At 50.4% G+C, this 12,047-nt stretch overlaps 1 protein-coding gene across 3 annotated transcripts in view; it reads left to right on the top strand.

The window, feature by feature from the left end:
• The window catches only part of ZNF592 (zinc finger protein 592), a 49,702-nt gene that overhangs the window by 26,437 nt on the left and 11,218 nt on the right, over positions 1-12,047 (top strand). For all 3 annotated transcript variants that reach the window (XM_045813014.2, XM_087856620.1, XM_087856619.1), the window contains 2 exons: positions 452-2,714; positions 10,265-10,443. In XM_045813014.2, coding sequence (XP_045668970.2) covers positions 471-2,714; positions 10,265-10,443 — 2,423 coding nt within the window. In that variant the 5' untranslated portion in view covers positions 452-470. The remainder of the gene's footprint in view (positions 1-451; positions 2,715-10,264; positions 10,444-12,047) is intronic.

Genomic DNA, 12,047 nt, shown 5'->3' with positions numbered 1-12,047 from the left:
GTTATAGCTACATCTCATCTATGAATCAGAAGTTTTCCAAAGAAAAGAGGTGCTAAGCCATGCTTGTTTTTTTGTTTTTTAAGGTCTCAGTGATTGGTTTTTTGCTAGTGCCCATGATTAGGGAGTGTCGATAGTCTCTGAGGGATTGAGGGAGTGTGGTATGAGTGCTCTCTCTTTCTTGGCTGTGCAGTCAGCCAGGAATTTCCAGGTATTGATGTTTAGGGCTGGCCTGACGGGCTTGTCACTGCATATAAACCTCTTTCCACCCCTCCCCCGATGTCCAGCATTTTGGAAACCTGTTGGGGTAAAAGTCAGGTGTGTGGCTTCCCAGAGTCTGGGGGTTCCTGTATGTGCGTCCTGGCTGTGTGCGTGTTAGTGTGATGAAGATGATGCTGGCTGGAGTCCAGGGGGATCCTGGGGAATCACCGATTCTGTTCTGTTTCTATTGTAGCCCTTGCCAGCATCCAGCCATGGGGGACATGAAAACTCCAGATTTTGATGACCTTCTGGCTGCGTTTGACATCCCAGACCCCACTAGCCTTGATGCCAAGGAGGCCATCCAGACACCCAGTGAGGAGAATGAGAGTCCCCTCAAACCTCCAGGCATGTGCATGGATGAGAGTGTGTCCTTGTCTCACTCAGGATCATCCTCAGATGTGCCGGCCGTGAGTGTCATTGTCAAGAACACCAGCCGCCAGGAGTCGTTTGACGCGGAGAAAGACCACATTGCTCCCAGCCTCCTACACAATGGATTCCGGGGCTCGGACCTGCCTCCAGATCCTCACAACCTGGGTCACAACTGTGGGAAGTTTGATTCCACTTTCATGAACGGAGACAGTGCCAGGAGTTTCCCTGGCAAGCTAGAACCTTCCAAGTCAGAGCCGTTACCGACCTTTAACCAGTTCAGTCCAATCTCTAGCCCAGAACCTGAGGATGCCATCAAAGATAATGGGTTTGGAATGAAGCCCAAGCACTCTGACGGTTATTTTCCACCCCCTCCTGGGTGTGGGCCTGTGGGGGGCCCAGTCCTGGAGGCTCTGGCTAAGTTTCCAGTCCCAGAGCTCCATATGTTTGATCACTTCTGTAAGAAGGAGCCCAAGCCGGAACCTCTGCCCTTGGGGAGTCAACAGGAGCAGGAGCGAGGTGGGCAGAAGGTGGGGGAGCCTCACAAGGAGCTGGATGCCAGTCGATTCTTTGGGGAAGCTTTGGAATTCAACAGCCACCCCAGCAACAGTATTGGAGAGCCGAAGGGGCTTGCCCTGGAACTTGGTACTTGCTCGTCAGTCCCCCCTAGGCAGCGTCTGAAGCCAGCTCACTCCAAGCTTTCCTCTTGTGTTGCAGCCTTGGTGGCCCTGCAGGCCAAAAGAGTGGCCAGTGTCACCAAAGAGGATCAGGCCGGCCACGCAAAGGATCCCTCAGGGCCCACTAAAGAGGGCTCCAAAGGTAGCCCCAAAATGCCTAAGTCACCAAAGAGTCCCCGGAGCCCTCTGGAGGCCACTAGAAAGAATATCAAGCCATCAGACAGCCCTCGGAGCATCTGCAGTGACAGCAGCAGCAAAGGCTCCCCTTCAGTGGCTGCCAGCTCCCCACCAGCAATTCCCAAAGTTAGAATCAAAACCATTAAGACGTCATCGGGGGAAATCAAACGGACTGTCACGAGGATCCTGCCAGACCCCGACGATCCCAGTAAGTCCCCCGTTGGATCACCCCTAGGGAGTGCCGTTGCCGAGGCCCCGAGCGAGGCGCCAGAGGACGAGATCACTGCCTTGCCGGCAGTGGCGCACTCTCCTGAGGTGGGCTCAAATTCCGGGAGCCCCCAGGGTGACAAGAAAGGGGACGAGAGCATGCCCAAGGCCAGCGAATCTGCATCTCCCTGTGGCAGCTCCGGGTCCCGGGTCCCAAAGGGGGCTGCCCCCGGCTCACAGACAGGCAAGAAGCCACAGCAGAGCGTGGCGCTGCAGGCCTCCGCCCTGGCCCCTGCCAACCTCCTGCCCAAGGCCGTGCACCTGGCCAACCTGAACCTCGTCCCCCACAGTGTTGCCGCGTCCGTGACGGCCAAGTCCTCGGCGCAGCGGCGGAGCCAGCCTCAGCTCCCGCAGATGTCGGTGCCCCTGGTCCACCAGGTGAAGAAGGCCGCCCCGCTGGTTGTGGAGGTCTTCAACAAGGTCCTCCACAGCTCCAACCCCGTGCCCCTCTACGCACCAAATCTCAGCCCACCCGCGGACAGCAGGATCCACGTGCCGGCCAGTGGCTACTGCTGCCTGGAGTGTGGGGACGCGTTTGCCTTAGAGAAGAGCCTGAGCCAGCACTACGGCCGGCGGAGCGTCCACATCGAGGTGCTGTGCACTCTGTGCTCCCAGACGCTGCTCTTCTTCAACAAGTGCAGCCTGCTCCGGCACGCCCGCGACCACAAGAGCAAGGGGCTGGTCATGCAGTGCTCGCAGCTGCTCGTGAAGCCCATCTCCGTGGACCAGATGTTTGTGGCAGCCCCTGCCAACTCCCCGGCACCAGCAGCCCCGGCGCCCCCGGCCTCCCCCAAACCCGGCCTCACTTCGGGCACTGCCAGCCCAACCCTCCCAGCTCTGCCGCTCTACCCGGACCCCGTGAGGCTCATCCGGCACGGAATCAAGTGTCTCGAGTGTCACAGGCAGATACGCGACTACATGGCTATGGCTGCACATTTCCAGAGGACGACGGAGGAAACCGAGGGGCTGGTAAGCAGACCCTTCCTGCGATGGCTGTCAGACCCCTGGTTTTCACGAGCTCCATGATTGGGCATGGAGAAAAGCTCCCTGATGCAGGGGCACTAGGAGTCTTAGAAGAAGACGTCTGGCTTGATGGTTAGTGACCCTCCGGAATGCATAGTGCTTGGTGTTTACTGGGGAAAGGGTCCTGCCCCCAACTCAGGGGAAACTCGGAAGATTGACCATCTGTGTCTGTGGGCACGCCGCACATTCTGATCAGCTCCCGCTACTGGGCGGGTGGGCGGGGCCCACGGTCCTGCCTGGGCTGGGCTCTGCTGGACGGCCCCCTGGTCTCTGGGAGGTGTCAGCACGGGCTTTGCACGTGCCCAGAGAACTTGGGGGGCCGAGGTAGGTGCATCACCACCCGGCACCTGAGTCTGTACTCTCAGAACCGGGTGTTTATGGAGTTGTTCCCTGTGGGGAGACTGCAGTAGGGCCGAGGCGGGGCTGAGGAAGGAGAGTAGCTGGGCATGCAGGCTGTGGCAGAGGCTTATGGGGCCTCTTTCATCTGCGTCCCCGGCACTCTAGGAAGACAGCCACGTTTCTCTGCTTGTTCCAATTCTTGGTTACGCCGATGAGATTGGTTTTTGTTTTTTTGAGGACAGTCTCTGCTGCAAACACCCTTTGGCACTGTCTATGTTGGTGGCTGTCTGTACTCACCAGGTCCTGTGGATGTAGGCCTCTAGAAGGTTCTCTTCCTCCTTCTCCTCCTCCAGGTGACTCTTCACAATCCAGCCAAGCCCGCCCCTCCCTGAACTGCCCGAAGCCAGGGCTGCAGAGGCCTGGGAGGAAAGCAAAGCAGCTCGTTTTACTGTGGTTCAGCAGGGGCCTGTGCACCTGTCTGGTGGGCGAGGAGCTTTGCGCAGGTGTTCTGAGCACGCACGGTGTGGAGGGAGGCTCCCTTGTCTGGCCCAGGGGTGCTGGTGGGAGTGAGTCGCACTGATCCTCCAGGGGCTCGCATGGCTCAGCAGGGACAGGGCTCACCGCCCACCTGCTGCAGTGTGAGGCAGACGAAGTCTGGGGCTAAAAGGCTTGTAGACAGGGTTGCACAGGGTGCCGTGGACGGATTAGCTCACGGTGACTCGGGGCAGAGGACAGGTGATGCGTGGCCGGGACATTTGAGTTGGACCTGCAAGAAGAGTTGGGGGGAGGGTGTTCCAGGTTTAGGGAACAGAGGTGCAGGAAAGAGCAGAGCGTGCTTGAGGAGCAGAGTTGTGGAGCCTGGGGAGCGCTGGGGAGGAGACACGAGGTGGAGTTTGGTGGCCTGTGGCCCTTGTGCGAGGTGCTGTAAGCTCTCTGTCCCCTCCCATCTCACCTTCTCTCCTCAGTTTGCATTGTGCTTCTGAGGAGTCAGATGGAGTGTGGCGACCCCGGCCCTTTGCTTTGGCGCTTCGGTCTTCTTGCTGTTCCCCGCATGGCTGTGCCCACATAGCTGTCCCCGCATAGCTGACCACTTCTTCTAGGTCATGTGATCAGAACCGTTGTCAGCAGAGGTCTGATGCTTGGTGTTTGTCCACACTGTTCCTTACCTGTCTTCTAAAATCTGAGCCCTCAGAGGTTGGGCTGTAGGATCCCCGGCTGACACCCCTCCCATCCTGCATCTTCTCCTCTAGTGGGAGCTGGGCCCCAGACAAGAAAGGGAGAGGGGACCCACGAAGGCCGTCAGGCTTCTCTCAGCCCAGCGCAGATCCCTCACAAAATCTCCTGCCAGTAAATGTGGTCTTAGAGTCTCAGGGAAAGGGCAAGGTTTGAGGTCTGGGGTCAAAACCTAACCTTGCTGGCTGGTGGTTTCCTGAGACAGTACCCAGGCTTCAGGCCATATGCAGGGAAGGGGGTACATGGATGGAGTGGGTCTGGGCTTCACTCTAGTTGGTGTAGGGACTGTAGGGGAGCACACGCAGGCCTTCCGACTTCTCCCCTGCACTGGATACGCCTCCCCCTGCAGGGGCGGCGGGGGGGGGGCTTCCTGCATTCCCAGCCACCTTGTTGGGATGTCAGCATAGACAGACTGCTTCTTCTTGGTCTTAAGCTTTTATTTAACTATAATGTCATTGTCACAACCAACAAAATGAACAGTTCCTTAATGTTATCTAATACAAGTCCATATATAAGTTTTCCTTTCATGTCAAAATGATCTTTTTATAGTTGGGCTTGTTTGTTTTTTTAAATATTTTTTTATTATGTTAGTCACCATACAGTACATCCCTGGTTTTTGATGTAAAGTTCGATGATTCATTAGTTGCGTATAACACCCAGTGCACCATGCAATACGTGTCCTCCTTACTACCCATCACCAGCCTATCCCATTCCCCTACCCCCCTCCGCTCCAAAGGCCTCAGTTTGTTTCTCAGAGTCTATAGTCTCTCATGCTTCTCTCCCCCGTCTGATTACTCCCCCTTCTTTATCCCTTTCTTCTCCTACCGATCTTCCTAGTTCTTATGTTCCATAGATGAGAGAAACCATATGATAATTGTCTTTCTCTGCTTGACTTATTTCACTAAGCATTATCTCCTCCAGTGCCGTCCATGTTGCAGCAAATGTTGAGAAATCGTTCTTTTTGATAGCTGAGTAATATTCCATTGTATATATGGACCACATCTTTTTAATCCAGTCATCTGTTGAAGGGCATCTCGGCTCCTTCCACGATTTAGCTATTGTGGACAGAGCTGCTATGAACATTGGGGTGCATATGGTAGTTGGGCTTGTTTTGAATCAGGATCCAAACAGGGACCACATGTTAGCATTTGTTCTTGTCTTTTAAATTTCTTAGTCTAGAACTATACCACTTCCCACTCTACCCTGCCAGACCCCCCCCACTTTGTTTTTCATATCATTGATTGGTTGAGGAAACTGGTTCATGTGTCCTGAGAATTTTTCAGGATGATTATAGGTTTGACTGATGCTTCCTTATACAATTAATTCATTCTTCAATACCCCATATATTTTATCTGTCGATCAGAAATTCGCAATAAAGACTAGAAATAGGCAGTTTTGCAGAGGGGAGTATCATGTTCTTCATATTTCATGACTTCAGGGAGGCACAGAGTCCTTGATTGTCTCAGTTTTAATGATACTAAACATGATCAGTGAGTTTGGGTGGGGATGTTCTGGTTCCTTCATTGTAAAGTTCCCTATCTTTCACCTAATTATTTTAGTGCTCATTAATAATTGCTCCTTGAGTCAGTAATTTTATTAGGAGTTGAAGAAGGGTGTTTTGTAATTTTATTATTTCTTTCTCAGTTATTAGTTGGAATTCTGTGCAAACTATCTTTCCTTCTTTGATGAGGACAATGTGGTTACCTTGAAATATGGTTTATGTTGGAAAAGGGGATATATACTTAATTTGTTTCCCTTAGTTAACAGTTTTTACAGTAGTGAGTTGATGTCCTAATAGTCTCAAGTAGTGTATCAAGAGTCTGTCCTCTATTGTTTAAAAAAAAAATTGTGGTAAAATTCACATAGCATTAGTTTACCATTTTCACCATTTTTAAGTGTACAGTTCGGTAGCGTTAAGTACATTCACACTGTTGTGCAATCAGTTTTCAGAACTCTTGTCATCTTGCAAAACTGAAACTCTATACCCATTAAACAGCTCCCCATTCCCCCCTCCCTCCTGCCGCTGGCAACCAGCCTTCTGCTTTCTGTCTATGAATTTCATTCCATGTACCTCACATAGTGGAATCGTACAGTGCTTGTTTTTTTGGAACTGGCTTATTGCCCTTGACGTAATGTCCTCAGGCTCACCTATATTGTGGCATGTGACTGGATTTCCTTCCTTTTCAAGGCTGAATAGTATTCCATTGCATGTTTATACCGCATTTTGTTTATCCCCTCATCCATTGATGGACACTGGGGTTGCTTCCACCCCTTGGGTATTGCTTGAATAGTGCTGCTGTGAACATGGTGTACGAATATCTTTTGGAGAATCTGCTTTCCATTCTTCCAGGCATGTACACAGAAGTGGAATGGCTAGATCATATGGTAAATCTATTTTTAATCTTTTGAGGAAACCCCCCCCCCTTGCTGTTTTCCACAGCGGCTGCACCATTTCACATTCCTGCCAACAGTGCACGAGGGTTCCAATTTCTCCACATCCTTGCCAACACCTGTCATTTTCTGTTTTGTCTGTTTGTTTGTTTGCTTGCCTTCGATGATAGGCACTCTAATGGGCGTGAGGTGGCCTCCTCTGTTGTCCTTACAGTGAACTCATTGGTTTTCACGTGTTTGGTGTGTTGTGGTCAGTTGCTTTTCCACGGTCAGGCTGTTTCATCTTTGGTCGTGGAGCCCCGTCAGGCTGGCCCCTACGTCCTGTGGACATGAACTCATGAAGCCTGAGAAGCTTCCTTACTTTCAGTCCCAACAAGATATCCTGGGTACATTTCTTGTGCTTAACTTGGGATCGGCCATCCTCCCAAGAGCCAGGTTTCTTGCAGTGAGGAGTGGCATTTAGACGTTGCATTCTGGGTACCAGAGATGCTTGCTGGGCGTGTCTGCTACTAGGCCTTTGCAGTGGCCAGAGCTGAGAAGTAGATGTTTTTATTGTATTTATTTATTTATTGAAAAAGTTTTATTTATTTAATCTCTACACTCAGTGTGGGGCTCAGACTTGTGACCCTGAGATCAAGAGTTGCATGCTTTTCTCACTGAGCCAGCCAAGGCACCCCAAGAAGTATATGTATTTTTTTTAAAGATTTTATTTATTTGAGAGAGAGAATGAGTGAGCAAGAGAGAGCACAAGCCGGGGGGGGGGAGAGGGAGAAGCAGACTCCCTTGCTGAGCAGGGAGACGACACAGGGCTCGATCCCAGGACCCTGAGATCATGACCTGAACCAAAGGCAGACACTTAACCAACTGAGCCACCCAGGCACCCCAGAAGTGTACGTATTTAAGAAGGAGAAATTGGGGGTGGAGCACATGACACTTGATCTTGAGGTTGTGAGTTTGAGCTCCACATTAGGCATGGAGCCTACTTTAAAAAAAAAAAGGGAAGAAAAATCATGAGTTTATACTGTTATTCAAATGTAAAATTATGGAGTTTTTATGTACTGATTTTATACTGAAAATCTTGGTTCCTAAGATTTTCCTACCACACGTACATATATACATGCAAATTTTGAAATATCAATATCAATATTATTTTTAACATTAGGACAACTACATAAAATCAAGGGTGTATTTGTAGTTTGTTCTGCTCTTGGAGTAGATCACAGTAAGGATGTGTAAGTCAAAATACTGCATTTTTAAGGTCACTGAGAACAAGTCTTTTTTCTATATGGTTATGTCACCAACTTGATACATTGTTAAGTTATCTAGTTTCTGTTTTTCAATTTTTAGGGAATGCTGTTTTTCTAGTTTTTATATACATATAAAGATTTATTTAAGAGAACGAGCGAGCAAGAGTGTGCATGCATGTGCGTGCCTGCGTGTGTGCTGGTGGGGAGGGAGAGAGGGAGAGGGAAAGAGAGAATCTTTAACAGACTCTGTGCTGAGCTCTGAGCCCGATGTGGGGCTTGATCTTACAACCCTGAGATCATGACCTGAGCTGAAACCAAGAGTTGGGCACTTAACTGACTGTGCCACCCAGCACCCTTAATTTTATATGATTTTAAAACTGTGGGGCCCAGGGTGTGCCTGGGCGGCTCAGTCTGTTAAGCCTCTGACTCTTGGTTTTCGGCTCAGGTCAAGATCCTCAGGGTCATGGGATTGAACCCCACATCGGGCTGCACGCTGAGTGTGGCTTCTGCTTCCTCTCTCCCTCTCCTTCTCTCTCTTCCCCTCCCCGTTTCTTTCCCCTTCACCTCCTTCTCAAATAAATAAACCTTAAAAAAAAAAAAAAGGACCCGGTGACAGGCGTTGGAATTAAAAAGCAAAAACAACAAAAACGAAAACCCCTGTGTAAAACGTTTATGTGATTCCAAGCTTAAAACTACATTGACAGGGTCCTCCCTGAAGTCTTGGAAATCCCTGTTGCTTTCACTCTGTTTGCTCCTGCCCCATAAGTGACCATTTCTGTTCACTTGTGGTTTCTCTCTGCCTGGCTCCTGTTCTGCAAATATGTATGGGTGTGCCTGTGTGTATGGGGGGGGGGTCATCCTCCCCCCTTTCTTATTTACTGTTGTGTACCCAAAGTAATATTTTTTTTAAAAAAGGCTTTTTATTACAGAATGTCTCAAACATGTGTAAAAGTGGACAGAAGAATATAACAAACCTTCCCTTAACAATTACAACTCCTGGCCCATCTCGTTTTATGTATTTTGTCACCCATCCTTCCCCACTCATGGATTATTTCTAAACAAATCCCGACATCACCGCATCTGTAATAGTTCAGTGTGATCTATAAAATATGAGGTTTTCCTTTCAAAAAAACATGGATATAATATCACATTTCAAAACTAGTAATAATGATAATTTCTTATTATTATCAAACCTTAATACCATTTGTCAGATGTCCCAATATCATTATCAAGTTAGTGTTCAAATATCTCTGATTGTTTCACTTCTCTTTGCAGTTGGCTTGCTTGAATCAGGGTCTAAATAAGTGCTATACATTGCAATGTGAAAATTTCTCTTAAACTTCTTTTAATGTATAAGTTTCCTTTTTCTCTCTGTTTTTCCCTTGAAATCTGTTGAAAAAACTGGGTTTTGTGTCCTGTAGAGGCTCCATGTTCTGGACTTTGCTTTTCCTGTCCTCCCTAACACCTCGTCCCTCTGAGCAACTCCTCTGGGCCCAGGTCAGCGGCCCGCAGTGCAGAGCGAGCACAGTGGTCCCCTTTTGACCCAGAAGGGCCTCTGCTGATGCAGGCGCCCACGCAGTCTGCTGCTTCCCCCCAGGCCGTCTGCGCTGTGCCCACTAGAGCAGTGGGGCTGCAGGACTTCTCCCCGCCCCAGTTCTCTCCTGAGTCTGGGAGTGAAGGTGCTCTTGCTCACTCGGCCCTTTTCCGTGGGCTTGTGTGGTCAGCTGTGGCTCTGGACACCCCTGAGTGGGCAGACAGGGCTGAGGGCACGGACGCTGGGAAGACTGTGCTGTCCGCCTGCCCTGGGGTCTTCTGAGGGCCAGTCAGTTCTGCTCTGGAAGTCCCTGAGCCACCAGACTAGAGGTGTCAAGCGGGAACCGTCTCTGCCACGTGAGGGCAGAGGCCCTGGTGGGTCTGACAGGGTAGTGGGGTCTGAGACTTGAAGCAGTGCCTTTGGCCTCTGGAAAGGAAAAGCTGGTCTGCTAAGCCTGAGGGAAGGAATGCTCACAGTCCTAGAAGCAGGACTGATCTTTGGAAACATAGCGTCGGTTCTGTCTCTGATGAATAAGGTGAGAGGCAAAGCTTGCTTGGGTGTATCAACACTTTTAACGCAGCCTGGGGGTGTCAGGGATCCTGGGAGGGTTGGAAGAGAGCATGGTTTGGGGGGGCGGGGGATGGCTGTTCTGACCCCTGTTCTAGGAGAGCCAGACCACTGTGGTTGTGGAGCCGAGAGCTGGAAGCACCTGTGGCACCTGCATGACCTGTTTTCTTGGTGTTTGTTCCTAGACTTGCCAGGTGTGCCAGATGCTGCTGCCCAACCAGTGTAGCTTTTGCGCCCACCAGCGGATCCACGCCCACAAGTCCCCCTACTGCTGCCCGGAGTGCGGGGCCCTCTGTCGCTCTGCCTACTTCCAGACCCACGTGAAGGAAAATTGCTTGCACTATGCCCGCAAGGTGGGCTACAGGTGGGTGCTGCCTGGCGTGCTGTCCTGGGGAGGCCCAGGGGCCGGTCCTCTTCTTGGGCCGGAACTCATTTCAGGATGAGCCTGGGCCCCAGCCCTCGTAAGTCAGTAATGTTAGCTGGTATTTGGATAGGTGTTTTTATTTTTAGAGAACAAGAAGAAGCAGGGGGGCAAGAATAAAGAGATAAAAAAAATTAAACATGAAAAAGGAGCTTTGAAGGGACGGTTTGGGGAGATTAGTTTGGTTTTTAAAAGTATATAAGGTCAGTTTGCTTACGGAGTTACTGTGTTCAGCATATTAAAGTACCGTTACAATAACACATTTACTAATTGCAGTACTTTCACATGTTCTCAATTTGCATCAACAACCAGAACTGCAAGGTGTGAGGGGCTCTCGGACGTTTACGTTGATGAGCTTCTGTCCATTTGTGAGAAACAAGCACAACCTGAAAATGGAAAAATGATCAGCCTCATAGTAAAACCAAAACTGTTTTAAACTGAGTCTCCTTCACGTGTCAAATAAATGTAGGCAAGAAGTCATTTTCAGGAAAAAGATCAAAATGGGGAGGAAAACGCCCTCCCAGACATGTTGATCTCTAGCTTTTACAGCCTCTTGGTGAGGCCCCTTTACTGATGTACTATCTTCGGGACTTTCTGCATCTTCTGATGTTCTTACGTTATCACTTGCACACCTGAAAATTAATTTTGTCCAAATTTAGAAAGGTTTCCTTCTCTTTGGTATTTAAGAAAAATATTTAGTTCATCGAATAACTTTCTTTTCGAGTACTTATTGTGGTCGTTAGCACTGTGCTAGACACTCAGGGTACCAAGGGGGTTGAGACAGAGTTGCCGTCAGGGGCCTCAGTGTGGTAGGTCGCAGACCTGCACAAGTGATGGTAACGCAGAGCGGTAAGGCCCACAGTAGGCAGTGGTCAGGGAAGCTCACAGAGGAGTTAGTAGGTTTTCTGGCACGCGAAAGGGGGACAGCATGTCTGGCAAGGGTATGCGCAGGGATGCCAGTACACACGAAAGGTTACAGGAACGGTGAACATCTTGTGGGGGGCAAGATGAATGGGGGCGTGGTGGGACATGAGACCAGGGCATGAGTAGGGCCAGGACCAGGCGAGACCTTGTAGTCCTTGGCAGACACTTAGACTTTCTCCAGTGGACAGTGGGGGGCTTCAGATGGTTCTGGAGCAGGGGGTGGTCTGGCTAGACCAGTGCTTCAGGAAGATCGCTCTGGGAAGCTGATGTGTGTTAGGGGAGAGCCCAGAGACTAGTTGGGAGGCGGGTGTGGTGGTCCACATGAGAGGCTGGGGGCTGTGGGGATGGAGAGAAGGTAGACCTGGAAGAGCTTTAGGGAGTAGAAGCATTAAAGCTTGATGGTAGCTGGCAGACACGGTGGAGGGGTGGGGAGGGGCTGTGGGGACTCCCAGGCTTGTCCCGGTGTAAGCATTTCCAAATGTAGACTGGCTGCTTCTGCGTGTGACGGGAAATGGAGACCCTAAAGTGCGGGAGAAGTGGAACAAACCAGAGGTGGGTTACACAAAGCCCTTGCCGCCATGTTGCAGAGGAGCGGTGCTTGGCAGCATCCCAGGCCACTGTGT

The sequence above is a fragment of the Ursus americanus genome, chromosome 28 (assembly GCF_024610735.1).
Source record: "Ursus americanus isolate L20-20 chromosome 28, mUrsAme1.1.p, whole genome shotgun sequence".
Lineage (NCBI taxonomy): Eukaryota > Metazoa > Chordata > Mammalia > Carnivora > Ursidae > Ursus > Ursus americanus.
This window is presented reverse-complemented; position numbering and strand designations above follow the sequence as displayed.